Below are 22,619 nucleotides of genomic sequence, written 5' to 3'. Positions count from 1 at the left end.
AATTATAAATCGAATGTCATCAACCTCCGACTAGTCCAATTACTGACACGTGGTTCTACTAAAGTGCACCTCTCGTCACTTCCCTCTCGTAATAAAATTAATCGAAACGTGAAAGGATGTGAAGCATTTTATACAACATAATTAAAAAAATTCGATAGTGTAGTAAATAACTATCAGAATATCTATTCCGTTCATATTTGTAATATGTAATATTCTATAGATCGATCATCATTTCGTTGTATGGTTACCTTCCGACAAATAATAGATTCTTTTTAATAAGTAGATAGCATCTATCTGTCATCTTATTGTATGTGGACTGTATACTTAAATCATTTATAGCGAAGCAAATATATTTTACGGGAAGAAACTAAGCTATTATTTAATTCCAATTGGCTGTCACGGGTCACTCATTCATTCTTTACGTCTTAATCCTATAATAAGAGATGGGCGTAGTGTATAATTATTGCCTAGGGTATTCGTTTAATATCACACATAAAAGATATCACTTATGACGGATCAAAGGTAAGATAATATGTCTTTACAAAAAACATCATTTGCACAATAATTAAGACATTGCAAGTTACAGGTAAAAGATTTTCTTCTGCAAAAAAGAAAGGGAGGATTAATTTAATAAATTTACGAAACAAAAGAGTTCATATTCCAAAAATTCTTTTAATTTTTACGATGCTGTATATATAAAATGCATGGATATAAGATACTTGCTGTACAGTTGAATGACATCTATTTTGCAGTATTCTAAAGTATTGCGGAGAAGCCCTGTTCAATTTACAAATTAATGACATTGTATACTTGCGTCTATTCCAAGATAAATTTTTTTTAAAAGTTTTTCTTAATTTGTGCCAGAAAGAAAGTCACTATAAAAAAGCCGAAGTTAATATCCGAGGAAAAGCTAACAAAAAGATACGAATGAACATTTGAAAGAAGAAACCGTCTATTGTGCATCTGGGTCACGGGCGTGATTTTTGTTTCCGAAGGGAGAGGTGACCTAAATACCGAACTTCTCTTTATCCAGAATTTCTGTATTCATCCTGTATAAACGTGAGTTTTAAAGAAACATTTAAATTCTGTCAATAGGAAGTAATTGGTTTGACAATGAATAGCCTATGGTGTTTGAAACCAACGGGGGTAATCTGAAACATCGGAGAACGGACATCGTGGGGTGCTTAAAGGAGGTGCAAATCTTTAATAGCAGATTATAAAAAGACGGGATGGGGCTCCTAGAAGTTAAGAAAAAGATTGGAAAACTAATGTCGGTCCCAGCAGGGGAGAGGAGGTTGGTTGACCCGACATATAAAATGTGCTAGGTTTTGTGGACAGATCGTAAAAGTTCTAAGATTATATTGACGTTTAGTTTTGAAAATGAAGGGTTCTCTTATACTCTCGATAAAAAAAAAATCATATAATATTTCTTCTAATTTAATACCAGATATCGATTAGTGGCAATCTTTAAACTCGAAATCACTCTGTATTCGAGCCTAAATATTTTGCACCTTAAAAAAAAATATGGATTAATTTTCTGTAATACGAGTATATTAATATTACCCTGCTGTGTAGGAGTCGATTCGTTTGCAGATGGCGATGTGGGTGTCGGGATTTGTATAGAGACTTTTCATACTCACCCACTCACAAATTCAAACAATTCGGGTCATGTTTTGTCTATATTTTGATGTCCAATAGTAACTCACTTGTCCCAAGGATATGGTTTACACTGAATCATAAACAACAGTTTACTAATCCTTAAAAAAGTACGAAAAGACAGAAGCAAAGCGGTAGTTTAGATGTTTTCAATTTACCATGATTATTATAAATCTTCAAGGGAGTTAAACTTGTTTTACCAGTGGTTGACATTTCCTTTAACCCGGAGATCATATAAATAGACTAGTACGCGAAGAATGCACGAGATCTTAAAATTTATAAAATAATTATAGTTTCGACTGTTTCATGTTTCATATAAAATTTTATGATTTTAATATCGAATAATTTAAATTATCTTAAACCATATAAAAGCTATCATCACCAACAGTCATAAATAAAAATGTATTTTTTTTTAAATTAGTAGAGACGAGGGTGTGCCCTTTATCAACAGACACACCTTCGAATATGTAATATTGTTACGAGTCAAGTAACCGTTATGTATTATTCATAAAAAAATGTCTATCAATATAGACAAAGCATTTTTAACAAAATAATTTCTTATACAGTCAATGTTTGGTATGAAATTAAATTTTTCTAAAGATACAAGATACCATTAATTCCTACTAATATTGTGCAATCCTGAAATTACCGAGGGAGAGCTTTCGGCCGTATCATAAAATTAAATTGTAAAGAACGTAGAGAGAATCTTTTAAAATTCTTACAACAGGTATCTACTTTGATATACAGGATGTGCTTTAGATAAAAAAGAACACGCGGTATTCTCGTGTTTAACTCTCATTAATTCTTGTCTATGTGAAGAAGCTTTTCTCGAGATTTTTATGTCCAACGTTAAAAGCGGCATTTTAGAGACACACGACCGAAAGCCATGAGATATAAAAACCTATTCAGAAAATGATTTGGCTCGAGTGTTTTCCTATCAACATTTTTTTTTAAAAACTGATACGGTCCTTTCCATTACAGCGATCGTGACCTGAGTGTAGCAAGGAAACTGTTTCCATTAACAACGATGGATTACACAAGAACATATCACGATTTTAAACGCTGTCTCACACCCGATATCAATTCTCTTCGCAAGAATATCATTGCTCAAAGAGGAAAATCTTGATTAATACACCGAATCAGCCGCCAAAAGATTTTCTATGTAGAAAATCCTAATATTTTACGGCCATTCGTACGAAATTTATGCAGAATTACCCGTTATAAAAATTATAAAGAATAATTATCTGTGATTAAATATCGCAAAAATTAAAGAATTATTATATAACATTATTCATTTTTTTCTGGTGTATTTTATAAATAACGATAATATAACTTATAAAATTAATATTGGGATCGCATATAGATCATTATTCACGTAACGAAGTTAAATCTCGAATGACTGGTTCCGATCGTAAATTAATCGGGTTGCTTGGGTGCAGGATACTACTTTTAAATTCTACGTTTATATTCTGTTGGGAGTTTTTATTCACTATAATATATGATCCGTAGTTTATTTCTGAAGATTTCGTATGATTTATCGGCTACATATCCTCTCTAAGGACTTTTTAAGTGGATCTTGGTAAAGTTATAAATACTAATAAACACTCGAGCTATCTTTATGGTTAATAATGACGAAGTCGTCATCTTTTTTGCGTAGTTTTAACTATTTTTTTTTTCTTAGGAAGCTATTTCACCCACGCTGATGTAAATCGTACACTTTTTATGTTGATATTAAGGACCGAAAGTTGAAAAAACTTACAAGACTGTAATCTGTCAACTCGTTTTTTTCTTTACTTTTTTAGTATAGAGATTACTCAAATATTCGCGAGTTATTCTTTTTATTTTTACTAAATATTCTTGTTTTTAACACGAAGTTTCAATTAGCGTTTAACATATTAAAATAGTATAATCTCCACGTGGTTTACGTCAATGCAAATATTTAGTTAAAATTAAATTGATCGTAGATTTTTGCACTTAACTTTCATCCACTTTTTTCGTGCAATAAATTATACAACGTACTTTCGAACGATCGTATTACGCTCTTTATTTTTATTTACGTTATCGAACAATTTGTAAAAAGTTAAAGCATAAAGGACTTTCACCTTAACAACAAAGAAACCGATCGTCCGTTTAGTAAGACAGAAGAGTCAAGGTCAAATCCTAAATTAGGCAGTACGCGCTAATTGACCAAAAGTCGTGATTTCTATCCTCCTGATCCTATCTATATTCAGGAAGTGGTCAATGGTCTCTCTTCACTTTTCTTAATCACGACTTCCTAAATATTTTCAAATATTTCCTAAATATTTCCGGGATAGAAAATTCCTGTATAAATCACGAAGAAAATTAACGTAATTCGCATGAAGCTTGCTAATAATTAACGTAGTTTTGACGCTAAAACTTGTCTTTAAATGAAAATTTACCGAATAATTCATTGTTTATGGACAAAAATGAACTCTATTTGTATATTTTACAGACAGATACGTGGTCATCTACAGTGGCATCTGGCCCCAATCGATGGTCCACGACTCATTCGTTAGGAGGTTCTACGAGAACAATGTATGGAAGTCATGAAGGGGTGCAGCTCTCTCGAAAAAAGTATGGCCCCACCAATCCTCCAATGGCTCGTTCCGGATATATTATCAGTCAAGGTAAGGTTGGTTATAGGTCCTGGTTGTACCTCTCCAAATACTGATTTTAATCAGAAAAGGAGAGGATACATGTTAACCTCATTATATCGACCCAAGGGAGTGATCGACGAGAAGACAGACAGACCACCAGCAGTGTGTTAGTTTATCCCTTCATAAATTTCTTTCGTTGATGGAAAGGGTACATTCAATCGAAAACTTGAAAGGGTATTAATAAAAAGAATGGGTTGTTTCTCGTATACATATTGCTTTTAACAAAAGAAAAAACTTCTGTTTAAACTACAAGATTATATTTATTATAATAATAATAAAAATATTGATTTTCTTACCATCGATAGATAACATAATTTCGATTGCAATAAAAGTTTAACGAGAAAAGGAAACAGAATTGTTAAAAGAAAACTTTACAATTCTAAGTTTAATTTAAAGATGCCAATTGTACAGCAAATATCTAAAATAGTTATCAAGCCAAGGTCATTGAGGTTAAGGGTCAGGACGATTCCTCCCTGTAATCCGAGAAGTGGGGGAGATGCCTGTGAATCATCACCTGTGTTTGTAACAGACAGGTGGTGTAGTTATTAGAACTGTAATTTAGAAATGCCAAGGGTGAAACGCAGTCACACTCGTGATGTCGAGGTGGGTCCTCAATTCTGGGGATGCTTTGGCTGTTTTTTATGTATGTGTGTGTGTGTGTGTTTTCCCTCTTTAGTATTGCTTAGAATGCATTTTAAAAATAGTTTCCATTAACGTGAAGGTTGAGAGCGATAACTTATGTAAATGGAAACATAATTCAGTCTTTTATATTGATAAAATTTATTAATTACTATTATTTTCATGTAAATATGTTTAAATTTAATCTAAAAATCATTAAATAATTTTACACGTAAAGCAAAAATATTTTTGCACGTGTACTCATCGTGAATAATTTTCTAGTGATGTTTGTATTCGGTTTACTTCAAATTTAGCAAAATTGAAAGTAAATCGGACATACGAAACGATGATATCGAATGATTATGTCCTAAACAGTGTTTTTTTACAATGAAAATGAATGCGAAATATTAACAAGAAATTGACAAGTAACATAAAATTTAAAAAGAAATACTCGAAAAACCTCACAAAAGAACATTACATACCTCTTGTAAGGTAAACGCATTGAAATGTAAACAATGATAAATTTACTTAACAATCGTTATCTAAAGGAAATAAATTTCGAAGTAAAAGAGTTTCTTAAAACTAATTCAAACAAAGTTGGAAAAACAGTCAGCGGGAAATCTGTGATAAGAGAAATGGAACTACTTTAGATAACATCATACTAGGATGTAATAGAGGATAAACAGCCACTAATTTACTTTGATACCTTTATTTTACACTATAAACACATTTTCGTTATTAGGAGCGATATATCAACTTATCACTATTTAACAACAGTTTACAAAATGCACGTAATAATAAATCAATACATATTATTTTGTTTAAATAATCACTAGAATATATAATGTTGTTTTTCCTTGTTTTAAATATTTTTCATCACCCTAATAATTCCTTCAACTACGAAGTACAGTACTGTAATCCTAATGCCGAAGATTTACGACAGCAACACTACCTCTCCAGTCAAAGTCGATATTCGACACCTCGACTGTCAGGTTGTGCTGACACAGAAAAGTCTGTTTGGTCCCCGGACTATCGTTACTAGTCGTACGTCAAGAGTCTTTAATCGTACATCAACGTTTGTGCAACACTCTGAACAACCTAAAGATTCGAAAAATATTTGCAGCAGTTAAGAAATTGTTTAGATTTTTTTACATGACAGGTTTTTCATCGAAAAATAAAATGAACAAACTATTCGTCAGCGTAAATTTTCTGTCAGCACTCTTCGATTGATTTAAAATGTTAATATTTATTCGGTTCTAAATTTGGGTCGAAACTATCTGCAGTTTGGGAAAGATCACTAGCGATTGGCTTAACTTTTTTTTTAAACTTCGGAATTTTTAGGGGGAAAAAAGGTAATTTCGAGGTTCACCGGCCACATTTTTTGCCAGTAAGATAACGTGAGAAGACAATGGATGCTGATGATTATTTTTTTAACATAATTTCATCCAATGCAAGACCCACCTATAATTATGGGTGCGACTAAAAAACTCTACCTAAATTTTACTTTTTAATCTGAATTTGCACATTTGATAATTGAAATTCCAAATTTAGAAAATAATCTGCAAGTTTCGACTTTTTAATTTTTCAAAATAGATCTTCTTTTCTAAAAAAATAAATATACAATAAACATTGACCCGACACTTTTGCATGGTAAAAAGTAATAACGGGAAGTACTGTACAGTACATGGAACGTATCGCTGATGTTTTGAGTATAATCCAATACAACTTTTATTGCCGTTAAAATTTAATTCATCCATCATATCTTTCCCCTATTTGTGATGATTGACGGCTGTTTCTACCCACAACTTTTACTGCAGGAGAACTAAGGACTGGGTGGTCTACTTTTCTTAATCTTCTTCCTCGGTGGTCGTCAGTTTATCGAGAACTCGGGGAAAAGTTCCTAGCAATTAGACTAAGTGTCCCTTAAGGTGTCCCTGCTGCACAGACTTCTGTCATTGATCTTGATTACCGGACCATCTGTTCTGTTCCCTTCCAGACCCTGCATTGCTTATCTTTTGACCCAGTTACGTCATCGCTTCAAAATTCCAAAATATTTTTACTTATCTAAACCCTTGGTATTTTAGTACCGCGTGATATCTCGTTTCGTCCACATTTAATGCTAACTTTACGAGCCTTTTAAACTAGCGAATAGTACATTCTACACTATTGTAAGACCAAAACAGATAAAGATAAGAAGGGGATTATAACAAACGATAGCTATCTGACTAGATCCATTGTTTCTTATGAATGAAAATTTTTTTCTATCTCTGTAACAAGGTGACGATGCCTGTGGTTAAATATCTAAAATTATGTAACCGTCCTCATAATCGCATACTTTAACCTTATGTAATATCCATTTTATTATATGCTTTCGAATTATTTAAGCAAATTTATTCCGAAACAAGTTTCTCCACACGCTCTCGGAATATCATATAGAGGAGACTGCATAAATTTTAGGTCTACATCTTCAAAGAATCGATTACGCTTTTCACTGAATCGTTAATTAAGATCTGATACATTTCCGAAATACTTTCAAAGCAATTAAGAAATTATTTAGTTCATCTGAAGAATTATTTTAGGAAATAACTCTCAGCCAAATGATTCTTTTTGTGATTTAAGCTACGTTAGTTTGCTCCCTGAGCAGTGGCTTAACTTCTCATCAATTTCTCTAGTAAAACCTCGGTTATGTTTCTTTACATGGCTTCGGGGTCGATAATTCTTTCATGCTGAGGTATAATTAGACGTTCCATGAGTGGAAGACCTAGTTTTTCGGAAGTCGGAGTGACCCATCAAAGTAAGACAATATATTCCTTAACGTTGCGACCTTTCGCCTTCCGCTCACAACCTTCCAAAGTAGAAAAGGCGTGGCGTTTCTTTAGTGATGACAACTATAAATTGAAGTAAGAAACCTTCCGAATACTCCTCATAAAAATGGATTTTTCTTCCTTTAAGCGATTTGTTTACTTTGCCGTAAAGATTTCTGCAGGTGTTGCCAAACTAAACATACCTTCACGGATAAAACAGATTAACATTCTAAAAATTAAGAGAAGAATCCAGTAGAATTAACACAATTTTGATTTTACAAAGCAACTCTTATCTGGAAACTGTCCGGGCCAATTTGGTTATCTACACTTTCTATCTTGATAAGTTTGACATTCTTGATTGTGCCACTGACGTTCGGCTGTTCAACCCGTTCGGGTGTAACTAGATTTTATTTTTTATAGCTTCTTTTAAATTATAATTTTATAAAAAAATAATAATAATATAAATTTTCCAGCAATTAATTCGATAAAGTAACAAAAATTTATTCTTGAAACTACGTAGGCTCATAACGGTATATTAAAAAATGCGAGGATAGAAAAGTATTAATAACTGTCCTTAGGCGTGGGATGATAAATATGAGAAAAAAACAGGGTCAAGTGATTTAGTTTTTTGCCTTCTTCTGTTTCTACCGTCACAGCCGATGAGCGCAACGATGACGTCATTAGCCTCCGATGAGAATCCCGTTCTTTTAGGGCATCTAGCGGATGTCAATTATTGGCGAATGTTAGGTTAATTAATATGTCAAAATTATTACTTTCGAAAATTCTTGCCAATCAACGAAACTATTAAGTCGTTAAATACGTCAAATTATTATCGTGTCGGTTTGATTGCTATTCTCACTTATAACACGGATAAGGGTCAAACATTTCGTATAGAAATGCTCGACAAATATATATATATGAAACTTATTTTATTAAAGCGTTTATTCACTTCACTTTTATAGGTGTTGATTGCTAGTAGGCCTACTTTTTAAAGAAGAATTTGTATTTATAATACAAATAAAAATGATCTCATTAAAAAACCTACAAATTATATATATATAACATTAGTTTTAAATATATAGCAATTGTTCTTTTAATGAGCATTTACTTTAAAATTGTACAAATTAAAAATTTTACAGACTTAATCTACTTTAAATAGGGGTTATTCTATTAAAGTAAATCAAACTTTCCGTAGTTTTGATTCGTTAGATCTTATTCTGATTCAACAAAATGAACATAATTTCTATTTATGACCTGGAAATTCTCATAAATTCTAAAATTTAATTTCAGAATTGGAAGATATTCGATTAGCTAATGAACATTTTTTGAAAATGAGAGCGTCGGGAAGATGTAAAATTCCCAGAGAAAGAGTCGTTAGAGTAAAGGATTATTATCCGGATCCTTCGAAGGAATATCTTCCGAGATGCACTCTGTTGCACAGATGTGGGGACGAAAGTGGTTGCTGCGATAACGATGCTTTCGAATGTGTAGCGCATTCCGTCCAAGAAGTAACACTATCTTTTTATGTAAGTCCTTCTACAAATAATTAATAAAATCCTTTATTAAATTGCCTTTAATAACAGCTTTTAAAGAAATTACGGCGAAACGAGAACCATTAAGATGCAGTAAAGTTAATGATGTCTTTGTTTACGAATGCCGTGTTTATTAATTGGATACTTATTAATCTTGAATTGAATTAGCCTTGATATATTTAGATTAATAAATTCTTATTTAAATTATCAACACGTGCGTGTGTTAAAACGATGCATATAATTATTTACTCCGTTTTATTAAGCTAATTACAGTTTATAAAACTTTACAGTTTAATAGGATCTTTGAGATCTAATGTAAATAGTTTCTTTGATCCCACTGTAATTTAACGTTTAAATGAATATAAATTAATAAACTAAATTAACAATAATGGAAAGCTTTTTCACGGGTGTTTTCATTCGATTAAAAGAAGAAAACAAACAAAAAATAGATTAATCATAAAATATTTCATTATTAATAATAGAAAAGATTAGAGGAATACGTCTTTAAAATTCATACTTAAATTTATTTCTTTTGTCAACTAAGGACTGACAGAAGGGCATTTGAAGTAACAAAAGCAATTCGTTGGCACAATGGCAGATTCCGAAGAAGAAAACTCATTGGAAGTTGTAACCATTCAGTTTGAGATTCACCTATGAACTCAATTCTCAGCACGTTTTCATATTTACGCCCCAGAGCCGGTGGTAGGTTCTTGTGAATCACTATAGAAAGATTAATGAAAGAAAATCAGAGAGAAGAAACTAGGAGGACAGTCTTCCAACTGACTCCCGCCACGCGCCTCCCGCAGATCCCCGAGTGGCCCGTGTGGCCTTCTTTCTTCACGTTCTTAGTATGGACATCAATCAATATCCTCTCCCGAACAGATAACGTAAGAACTAGCGGAATCGAGAGAGAGAAGGTACCCCAAATAAATGACGGGGCGTATTTAGCCTCCAGCTTCCACTGGGTGCTGGTTGGGGGAAAGGGTCAGAAGTTGTAACTCACCCGCTTTAAGGGAAGCTTATTACAAACACAATGAATGGAAAATCTCAGGAAAATATGTCGTAGGCTTCACTCCTATATTGTAGTATATATTACAGTGAAGAGAATTTAATTCAAAGCTCGTAATATACGTCAAATCTTATAAGGATTATAATTGCCTTCGTTCTAGTAAATATTTAAAATAATTCTAGAGAAACTTGATCTCATAGGTATTTTGCTGAATTTTAAACAATCAAATAATTAAATTGATATAATGATAGTCATAATGTAGCTATAAATTGCTAATTGAATATTATATTTAAAAAAAACTTGGATACGTAAAATTATTTTTATAAACCTACTTAAAAGGAGTGGTTAATATTTTATAATTACAAAAAATGAATAAAAAATAATAATATAATCATAAATTACATGTACACTTTCCAAAAGAATTTTTAAAAATTACAGACAACCATATCATATAAAGAAAGGTCAATCTCCAAATAGAAGTGGTCTTTCAAGACGAATAATCTGAGTTTTTTCGACATTAAAAATGATTTCAAAATGAAATTTGAAGTCCATTCATGCTAATTAGCATTGCTGGCATCTCAGTAGCAAAACAAATAAACCGACTGCTCGTATATTTCAAAGTAAAAATTTCTTATGAAACACGTTATTGTGAATTCTACTTTGAAGTTTTTAATTATAACTTTAGTAATGTGTTCATTTTAAAACCGTCAAAAGTTACTCGATATATAAATGCATCGTTTAATGTAAAAGTTATCATTTCCGGAAGTACTCTACGGCTTTTTCAAGGACCTTCCAGCTGGTTACTGTTATTCAAATATGAATGAAAATAATAATGGCATTAATTAATTTATTTTCCGATTATATTATATAATAAAAAATCAAGTTGATTTGTCGTAACCGTATAAATATTAAGCAAAAAATAAATAAAATATTCAATAGAACTTTACGTAAAAAAACAAAAGAAAAATGGAAGAAACTAAATCTTCCTTCCTAGTTATTCTAAGTCCCACTTTGACCCAATCGACACGTGTTCCACACGTGTATAATAACTTGGTGGGTGTTTGCAGTTTACGATCAAATATCTCACCTTAACTGCGGGAATAAGAATCTAAAGATTTTAATGGTTGTTTATACACACTCAAACTTTTAGCCTGTAATATTTAAATGGTTTATATCCGAAGCGGATACGACCTATACATGTTTTCTAATCTACTTTTAATGAGAAACAGCGATATAAAATTCTACTTCTACACTCGCATCGGAATTCCGTAACGCTTTCTATTTATTTATGAAGTAATAGGCTCTTTCCTTCTCTAAATTTACGTGCCTTTGATTAAATAAATTTCTTTGTCGTAAATGATGTTCATTTCCTCTTTACATTAATATTTGCAAAGAATTTTCTGTTCTCGCATTGTCTCTCGGTAGGAGGTGGTTATACTTCGCAGGTGGAAATCGTTAGCATTAAATGACCTTTTGTGTCAAATGCGGTTATTAACAAGACGAGAGATGAATGTAGAAAACAAAACTTCTCTTTGGTATTTTCTCATACGAACAAATCTAAACATAATGGGCAGGTGTTATAAATGACTCGATTTATTTGTAACGCCTTGACATAGTTAGACCCTTTAAAGGTCAGTGATTTACAGTGACTGAAGGCTCAAAAACTTTTTTAGTTTCTACAAAATAATTTACGAAAATTTCAATTTTTTTTTCAAATTTCTTTGAAAAATAAAGTTCACTATTTTTAGACAAAATAAAAATTTGAAGAATTCTTCCAATAAAGATAAAACTAAAATAGAATTTAGTGTCTTACACAATTATCAAAGGCTTACACACAAATATTTCCTTATTTAAATTTATTATTATAAATTATGAAATTATTACATTACATCCATTCTTTTCTGAATTTATGAAAGAATAATTTCTATTTTTTCAGTTTGACCTTTCAGACGGCCATTATTATAAGGTTGTATCGAATAGGCGCCATGTCTGGCCTATTTGACCTACGATATGGCTTTTTTAGCATCGAGTATTATTCATTGAAAGTGGATCTCGTAGCAATGTAACACGATACTAAATTTGTAAGTCGGAGTGATTCTATTTTTACACGTCATTCTCTAATGATTTAGCACGTGTTAGACCCAAAAGTTAATATTAATATCAAGAGATTCATAATTCTGTCTAATTTTATTTTATATTAATAGTTTGAACGAAAGCAATTGACCTTTTAGAAGATTATTATTTCTAATTATTTTATTTATCAACGAAGGCGATGACAAAAAAAATAACGAAGAATAAATATAATTGATGATCGTATTAAGTAGCTCTTAATCGAGGTCTTTCACTAGATGTAATTTTTTAATATTCTGCAAACCAGCTTGACAGTATTATAAATTAAATACTGATCTGTGTAAACTCTTCTCGATGATGGTTATCATTTTGTATTTATTTGTTCACTATTTAGATTATTTACAACAAATAAAAGCAAAGAAATAACTGAAAAACACAAATTATTCATTTCTTCTTGGGTTTAAAATTACTTCTGAATGACAAAAACGCTTCTGATTTATGATTTAGTTTCAATAATATGGCGTGGGCTGAGTTTTTTTTCCGGAAAAAGTTTCTGGTTTCGCCTGTTTTGGTTTTTTAATATTAACTTTTATGGTTACGGAATGGAGATAAAACATTATATAATACCATAAAACAAAGGTTTCAAAAAAATATTAAAATGCGATAAATTTTCTGTTCGTCTAATGTAACCAGGTTAACGGGATCATCTTGTTAGGATATTTATGGGTGGAGTCCGGAAAAGTAAATTGCTACCATTTATCACCTAGGAATTCATGGTTTTGGACAACCGAGAAATTGTTTGCAAACATTTTACAGCAGGTTGTGATACTGGATCTCTATCATTAGCTTATTATTTTATTTATAACAAAATTAGGAAAATTTATTTTCACTTGTTAATGAATAAAATCCCAGCTAACTGGAACCTAAGTGAATTGAAATATTTATCATCCGTAAAGCGATATTTTGTATTGAAATTCATTAGTTAATTATATCTGGATTTCACTTTAACATTAATAAAATAGAATAGTTGAAAAGTTATTGATAAAGATAGTAAACGTTTTAGAAGTATAGAGGAGACTTATTTTTTCCTTTCTTGTATCTTTTGTAGAAATAAATAAATTGTGTATTTATTATAATTTAATTAGCTACAAAGTTTATATTATCCTATAAAAATTAATCAATTATAAATATGTAAATTAACCTTCTTTTTCGAATGAACTGGTTTTAAGTTAGAGATAAACCAACTGTAAATAACCTTTTGTGAAGAATTTAAAAATTGTTTTAATATCAATTCTTAAATAATATTTATGTTGTAAATTATTAATATAAATACTTATAATGAAATTTTACAGTTTATTTATCGAGACTTAATTTAATATTAAGATATTTGTAATTTCTATTAATAAAACTTGTTCTTATTATAGCATTCAGTCAATCTTTTATCGTTTAGTTTTTACAGAAATGACAATTTTCATCCCTATTAACAACAGCGTTTGATCATTTGAATCGTTAGAACAGATCAAACAAGAGATTTTCTAAGGATCTCCGCTGATCTTATTACAAAACATATAAAACATAAGTTTTATATGTTTTGGCACGAACTCTGGAATGAGAGCAATGAATAACTTGTCTAGTCACTTTAAAAAGAATCAGACGGAAAGTTATCAAAACATTCCAAAATGCTTTTCTCTTAATTCGAATATTTTCTCGATTTTAATTAGTTCGGTTATTATTATTTTTTCTTTGCGTAGACTATTCATTTGGGAAGACATAACAAAAATGTGGGCCTCAGCAACTCCGTTGAAAAACTACTCTTCATTAACCATACGGAATGTGAATGTCAACCAATCAATGATGTACCCAGAATCCAGGAATCGCCTCACGTTTCTAATAAAGAAGAAGATCGCCCTGTTGGTTACACCAGGTGAGTCTAAATCAGTAAAATTATTTATCTATAATTTACTGTTTCAATAACTTCTAGATATAAGCTTGCATTATTCATAAACAACATTTATGATTAATTAAACTGAAATGAATTATTAGTTATGGTTTAAAAATCTTTTAGGCCTATATCTTTATTATTTATCGATTAAGATAAAATTAAACTGTTTAAATATAAAATATATTAAATCTACCAAAATTTATTACGCTCTCATTTTAGAGGAAAATGTGCTTAATTTTAATTAATTGAAGAGATTCGGTGAATGTTTATGTAACATATTCACATACTGTTTGGCCTAATTAATCAAAAAAATAAAAATAATTTTGTTCCTGGTATCAAGAAACTGCTCTGTATGCGATTTCCCTTTAATATTACTTATCTTTTTATATGTAAATTTATATCGCGTGTTTTTATAATTTCAATGAATCCTTATTTTTTTGAGCCCGCAGGTGTACAGTTTAATCGCATTATGCGCATCTTGTCTTCGATACACGATTTTTCCCCGAAGGGAGGGCGGAGAATAGAAGTTAATAATTAAAGAAAAATGGAGTAATTAATTCATCTTCGGTGACATTGCTGATCAGTTATTAATTGTTATATTGCAAATGGCGATAGAAAAGGGTAGGGAAGTTACGTGATTAACATCATTCGTGACAGGTTGTCAGTTTAGATATTGCAGCGAAACATTTCCTATTCAGATATCATTGCTTGAAATTCGAGAAATTAGAAAATACTGTTATCAACATATTTATTCTTTTTTAATTCTTCAGTTATAAATTTAAGATTGCAATGCGTTTTTTCCTCTTTAGAAAAACTATAGGCTACCCGTCATTCAGTGGAATGATAATCTCGAAAGAAACCATCTTACTGGGTCGAGGCTGGTTATCTCAATCGATGAATGTAATTTTTGGAAACTAAATAACTGAAAAACTCAGGTTTCATTTCTTCTCCACCCAAAATTTTACGTCTCGGATATACCGGTATCTGCAAGGGGACGTTTCTCACATCTGGATGATTTTTCGTTTTAGTAGCTGTGGGGGTTTGATGAGTTTCGGTAGGTGGTCCTGTCGAACATAAGCAATATTTGCCAAGACACAGTAGATCCTCCATATTTATATAAACTTTGACAAAATAGAATAATAAACATCTCTGTTTCGGTAAGGCGTTTTCAACGCACTACTAAAACCGTTATATTTTTATTATATATATAATAAAATACATCATTATACGAACGTATATAGATAGAAAATGACTCATTATTAGTCGATTTGCACAACAGTTAATACATAATTGTCTATTTTTTTTAATGAGGAGACAGTAGTAACTTTATATAACTGAAGTTCAAAGCAATAAATCAGATTTGTTTCTAAGCTATGAAATCAAAGGGTTCAGTTCGTGACCCTTTAGAAAATCCAATACCATGTAGACCTCATAAAGATACTCTTATCTCTCGATACTTCCTGAGTCGCCACGTTGCTTCTCGTTTATAAACCTTAGACAATTATGTGATAAACTTATATTCTTTAATATTATTTATATCTTTTAAAATAACGCATAACGCATGTTTATATATTTATATTTATACGAGCTATTCGAACAATGAAAGGTTAAAAATTTAATCTCGGTAATACGTATAAATAAACAAGAAACTGGTTTATGTTGTTGAAAAAAAAACTGTTGAATTCAGACTATCGTTAAATAACATCGAGTTTTTCTTTTCCCTTCAACAGTAGAGAATAGAAAAAAAATGAATTAAAAAAACTGAAATTAGATATCTTTATTTAATATTTAATCATTTCGCACATCATTCCTTAGCTGATATTTGATTAAATTTTATTAGTATAATAATTATTTAAACTGTTTCAATTTAATGACGTAGTTTAGATTCGATAATGTTTTTCAGCCCATACACAAGTCATTTGACAAGCTCAATGCGATAAAATACAGTTCGTTTTCTGTATCGTGTAATCTGCAATAACTTTAGTGGAACTGATAAGAGATAGTCCCTACATATATTTCTGATATATTAAAACACAGCTGACAACATCGGAGATAGTCTAGCATTTCCTTAATTGCAATAGGCCTGTTAATATTACTTGTCACGTACTCTGGGATCCACGCCCCGTTTTTCTGTAGGTCATCAGACGGAGAGGGAAGATGTAACTCTATCGCACCGGTGGTGACATCGACCAGAAAAAATTATCCCGAATGTTTTTCCAACCTCCCACTAGTATCCTATGCGCCCCTTAGTTTTCGGGGCTAGGAGAGAAACAGCGTGTCACCTGACACTTCTAACCCTCAGTGAGTTTTCTAAGCTCGATGCTTGTCATAGTTTGCTAGCCAGTCACATTATTTACCTGCCAGTTGATACTCAGCACGTGCTTATACATAGATATCTTTACTTCTCGTTTTTTGTCTTTCTCACAGAGAGACAAACAGAGAGAAAAGAAAAAAGATATCTCACTTATGGGAGCCAGAAGATATTATAGTCGTGTCTGGACGTAATATAATGCCTTACCACAATGCAGAATTACATAAAGCACGACAGCTATGTGTTCATGTACACAAGTGAGAGGCAAAATATTGTATTCTCGAGTACTCTTTATAGATTATTTTTAAAAATTCTGTAGAAATAATATTAAATACATTTTTATAAACACTGAAAATGACCTGGACAATATTTATTTATGGCAGATAAATTTAAGAAAAAAGAATATTTGAATAAAAATTAAATAATTATTCTTAAAATATTCCACTTTAAATTTCTGCTATATATTTTGTAATAAAATATTTCCAACATTAATATGAAGGCCAAAAATCAGATTTTAAATATAATTCAAACAGTAATTTATGTAAATTACTACTTTGAATGAAATATGTTTAGAAAAATTCGACTGTTTCGTAGAAATAAGCAAGGACAAATTTAAATTGCCGGAAAGTAACATACAGAATCAATATTTCAAAATTTAAATTTATTCTAAAACAAAAAAATAAGCAGAAAAGAAAAATTGCCTTCCCATTATTACTGACAGAAATAGAAACATTACACATGAATTGATATTTATTTAGGCTATAACGTATCTATTAATAAAATGAAATTATTAAAAGTCTTTCCTGTGTATAAAAGACAGTTTTTAAATGTCATACACATTTAATTTTTAAAGGTGCATTCATTTTGTCCAAATAGTGTATGTCTATCTGACGTCATTCATCTAGTTTTCTTGTGAGAAAATGTAATAATGACGTCGATTTGACTTAAAAGTATGCATTATTTAGACAAAAGGAATAATTCAAACATTTTAAATCTAGAAATCGTAAATTTCAGCATGATAAAATATATTTTTTATATTATATTTTAAAATTAACTTTATTATGGTTTTAACATAAAAATATAAAACTTTTAGAGTAGTTGCCACAAATATTGCTCTAAAATTTATATAAAAAAAGCATGAACAGTTGTGGTTACATAAGTTTATAAAGATGATGAACTCTATTCTTCGTTTGAAGAAATTAAGGAAGCAATTATCAAAATTTAACAAGAAATCGACAAAAGACTTCTGGAGTAATTAATTATCAGTATAAAGGGGCCGTCCATTAGTTACAAATATGGTTTAAGAAAGGAGGGGAAGGTCGCTTAAAGTTGGTTACATCACTGTAAACGATAGGGAGTGAGGATCGCAGCATGGTTTACGTGGAATTTTTTTGGTGGTATTGATGGAATTAAAATGTGCTCTTGTAAGCTTAGTTTATCCACATGGTTTGTAAATATCAGTTAGAAAATATTTGCAGAACGTTTAAAGCTGTTTCTTTGATGTCAGGGAGTCCACGAACTATTGTACAGTGCATGTTATTAAAGGAAAGGGAATATACCATAAGTACTGTACCGGTACATCAATGTACTGTACAGAACATAACAGGGAGGGAAGGCGTCAAAAACTATACACGTAATTAATGGACGATCCCAAAGACATTTACAAATTGGAAATACATTATATATATTTATATATATTTACTCTATATATTTTTAAAATTTACCACTAATATTTAACTCAGATAATTTATTTATTTCATTTTATTAAATGATAAAAACTCTAAAAAGTTTCAATTAAATCTACTATAATAACGACTATAACTTTTTTATATTTCTTTAATGAAAAGTGAATTTTATATACATACATTATTCAATTATATTGTGAAACTACTTTCACCTATAAGTTCATTAAAACAAAAATATAAATAATAATATAAATCTCTCACTGTATGCTGATATATACAAAGATCAAAACGAAACACTATCTATAAATTCCTATGTATTAACACTATTAAAAATTTATATGTAAGTTATAATGTTTTGATAAGTTGAATTCAGCATTTAAAATGATTATTTGATCGCTTATTTAAAGTAACAGAACAGTTGAAAACAGTTTAATAAACACTTAATGCATTTATTAATTTATTTTTCAAACGTCAAATATTTTTAAATATAGACAGTATTTAAATATACTATGTGTAATATATTTTGCAATTTGTATACTCTATGTATATTATATATATTCAATTCTTTTAAAATATACAGTTTGTTATATTATTGCAATCTATTGTATACGGATTACACTTTAATAATCCAAGCTATTTATATTAAAATATATTTTATTAATATTAAATGCGAGATAAAATATAAATCATTTAAAATAATGATATCGCACATTTTTCCTCAAAAGATTGTAATATTTGATACTAAAATGTTGTTTATTTAACAAGTTTAATTCATATAAAATTTAAATGTTTGTTTATTTTAAATAAACACGGTGACAACACTGTGACAGGATATATGCTGATATCAACTATTTAAGTACGAGAATTTTCCCGCAGTTAATATAAATTTTCGACGATAATAATGATGTTTTCTTTAAGTTTAATGTATTTAATTTGCATCTTTTATTTTTCTTGTATTTTCATTTTATTTTGTATTTAGGAAACCATTAGATGTACATCGATAAATTATGTCCAAATAGGATATGCATTTCGAGCTTTTGATTTTATTTATTTTTTGTGGAGGAAAATAGGGGTAAAATATGGTTTATATTTTAAAAAATTGATTGAAATAAAAATATTAATATTTTTAAGGAAAAAAAGTATATATTTTTACTTGGAAAACTCCCAAAAATTGTATTTAATAATATTTCCAATATAAAGGTTATCTTGTTAGAAAATTTTGCGACTTTGCCAATGACAACTCAGTGATTCAAAATAAAACAAGCTTTACTGTGAATACTTTTATAAACTATATCCGTTGCTCGAATTTATAATTTTAAATTTAAAATTGTAAATATTTCAGGTGCAGAGATTGCCCATTTCCGTACGCAAGAAGAAATTACACGGATGGAAGATGCACTTGCGATTGCTTCGATCGCCATAAACCTTGTTTGAAGGTTAAAAGAGGAAGAGAGGCGTTATCCGAAGTAGAAAGAAGGTACTTAAAATAATATATTAATTATGATTTTTAAATTTTAAAATAATTATGTGACTTTCCAGATGCGTCGAAATTCATCATTGCCATAGACCCGAATGCGAATACGGCGATTTCGACGTAAATACAGGAAGATGCCCTAAAAGACCGGACGATTTTCATCGTCCTTCACATAAACGGCACAATCCAAATTATCCTAACAGATGGACTCATATCGAAAGAGATTAAAAATTAAGATCGAAATACGCAAACAGATAACCTAGTCCAACATTCTAGAGGACATCTCGACTTTCGCCTTGTCCTCGTCAAATACGAATGTTAGATATTATTATCTGACATATACTGCCAGCATTGCTCAGGACTGTGTAAATACAGTAGTTGGGTTGATAATCCAATAGAGCAAATTAGTTTTTCAACAGAATTATTATTAGCAGACATATCTGCCTGAGAAACGGAGAATGATATATTTTCGCTCTTTCTCGTACCAAAAATATCAAAAAAATAAAAAAAATAAAAAAAAACTTGGCTGTTACGCGTGAAGAATTGCAGAAAATGCAAAATAATTGAAAGTTTTTAAACGCATTACAAGGAATTTCCGTCCTTTTACTATATTTTTTTTTTTCCGCATGTCAAAGCCGAGTGCAGAAATCGATGACGTGCCTCAAAGTTTGAGGTGTATAAAATATTTTTCAAGCGATTTGCGTATATGCAAAACGATATATTATCAAGAAAAGAGTCGTATTAATAAAGTTTTAAGAATGATCATTTATATATAATTTACAACAATATTTTTTAAATGTCGAAAAGCTTCAAAGTAGAAGTTCTGCACATTTGTGAAGATGCTTACTGCAGCCTAATCACACCATTATTATTAAACGCCACAAAATTAATGATCTGATACCGTGTAAATGTAACTATCTCTTGCGTGTTTAGCGTTCAAATGTGAAAACGTCCAATTTAGAAACAGAATGAAGTTGTGCATTTTGTATATTGTTGATAATTAGTTAAGCCTCGTTAAACATTAATTAAGAATTTGTAATAAAATTTTTATTTTATGTTCTATTAAAATATTTATTTATTTATAATGTATGTAAATTTAACACCGACATTTTTCATTTTCATATTTCGACATTATATGCAGTACACATTGTGATATTATTTATATTGAATAATAACACCTGAAATCTTCTTTACAAGTCAATTATAAACCTGAAAAAAATAATTAAGGAAGAAAGATCTTATACGATTGCATTGAAAACGTGAAAAAACTAGAAATAGAGCAATAAAAGTTATTTTTATTGCTATCTGTGCCAATAAAAATAACTTTTGATTCCAGCTTCAGGAAGTAACTTGTGTTCTCTCAATTATTAACACTTAATTTTGATTTAACTTAATATTTAAACTTTTATAGACATAATTTGATAGTAATAAACATTTCCACTTAAATTTACACTTTTTAAACTAAAAGATATAAACAAAATTAGAAACTTTACTACATAAATTCATAAAATCTCACTGTAAAAATATCCTGTCTAATCAAAAGACTTTTTATACTTTCGAATTACAGTTATTTTCATTTTGAAAGATACAATTAAATAAACACAGCCATTATTTCCATTAAATTCTTATTAACGTTCAGTGTAAAACTGTTAAATTGCTTATCTACTATTTTATACAGGATGGGGCATGTACAGTTTGTCCTAGCAGGAAAACAGTGTAATTTTTGAACAGTTTGTTAGAAACGAGTTGTGTTTGAGAATTTGATAGAGGGAGGGATCGTTAGTGCACACTGTACACGTAAGCAAACAATAAACATGGAATTTGGTTCCAGATTTATAGGTCTGGGCGCACCGGAAAAGGCTGGAGGCGATATTGAATGGTCCCTGTTTAACCTCGATTTAAACCTTCTAGACTTTGCAATGTGTGGACAACTAAAGATAGTTTGTTTCTTCAATGGAGAACTTGCAGATTCTTCGGAAGTGCATCAGAGATGCAATGAAAGAAATTTCGGCAGAGATCAGACGACGTATTATTGACCAATTTTATGAATTCCTACAGAATTTGATTTTGTCTGAAGGCAAACATTTTGAATATCGTATTTCGTAGTCCGTTTACTACTAAATTAATAGCATTTATACTTTTTGAATAATTTAATTTTTCTTCCGAGACATATTGGACAGTACATATCCACCCTTACATGTAAATTTTAATTCTAATTTTTATACAAATTATTTTATTATATTAATATGTAAAAAGAAATTTTTAACTAAATATAATATTTATTAAACATTTCTTAGATACTATAATACATTCTATTAGTGTATAACACATATTAAGCGAGAAAGCTATAAATAATGTATAGAATTTAAGTGTATTAAACACAGCCTATCTGTTCTAATAAATAAATTTATAATAATGTTGTATTATTGAATTTAATAGCCTATTAATATAACATTGACTTATAAAACGAACTTTTAATGTATTAAATTTAAACATGACAAATTATCAACAACTTATTTAAGTCATACAAAATAATGATAAAATTATTTAAAAGTAGAACTCACTTTAACAAATTATTAAATATTCAAATACTCACAATATTTAATAATTTTGCAATATTGTGTATAGTTAGCCCGAAAATTGTTAAACATACGAGGTTAGGATGTTTATATGCTATAGTTTATAGATAGTCTTTAGCACTGGATCCAATTTACAGTATGTTTGTAGTATAGATGTACAGTACATTGAATCTAACCAAAATGCAAAAAAAATAGTTAAAATGAATTAAGTTGCAAAAACGCTGATAAGAAAGAGGTATAAGTTAATTTATGATCAGTATT

General features: G+C 30.0%; 1 protein-coding gene across 2 annotated transcripts in view; it reads left to right on the top strand.

Annotated features, from left to right (window-relative positions):
* The window catches only part of LOC136985345 (uncharacterized), a 41,176-nt gene extending 20,312 nt beyond the window's left edge, over positions 1 to 20,864 (top strand). For both annotated transcript variants that reach the window (XM_067282613.1, XM_067282612.1), the window contains exons 2-6: positions 4,130 to 4,304; positions 9,047 to 9,282; positions 14,119 to 14,291; positions 19,648 to 19,782; positions 19,845 to 20,864. In XM_067282613.1, the coding sequence (XP_067138714.1) occupies positions 4,130 to 4,304; positions 9,047 to 9,282; positions 14,119 to 14,291; positions 19,648 to 19,782; positions 19,845 to 20,007 (882 nt within the window). In that variant the 3' untranslated portion in view covers positions 20,008 to 20,864. The remainder of the gene's footprint in view (positions 1 to 4,129; positions 4,305 to 9,046; positions 9,283 to 14,118; positions 14,292 to 19,647; positions 19,783 to 19,844) is intronic.
* The last annotated feature ends 1,755 nt before the right edge of the window (positions 20,865 to 22,619 follow it).

This window comes from Centruroides vittatus, unplaced genomic scaffold, assembly GCF_030686945.1.
Source record: "Centruroides vittatus isolate TY-2023 unplaced genomic scaffold, ASM3068694v2 contig_958, whole genome shotgun sequence".
Lineage (NCBI taxonomy): Eukaryota > Metazoa > Arthropoda > Arachnida > Scorpiones > Buthidae > Centruroides > Centruroides vittatus.
This window is presented reverse-complemented; position numbering and strand designations above follow the sequence as displayed.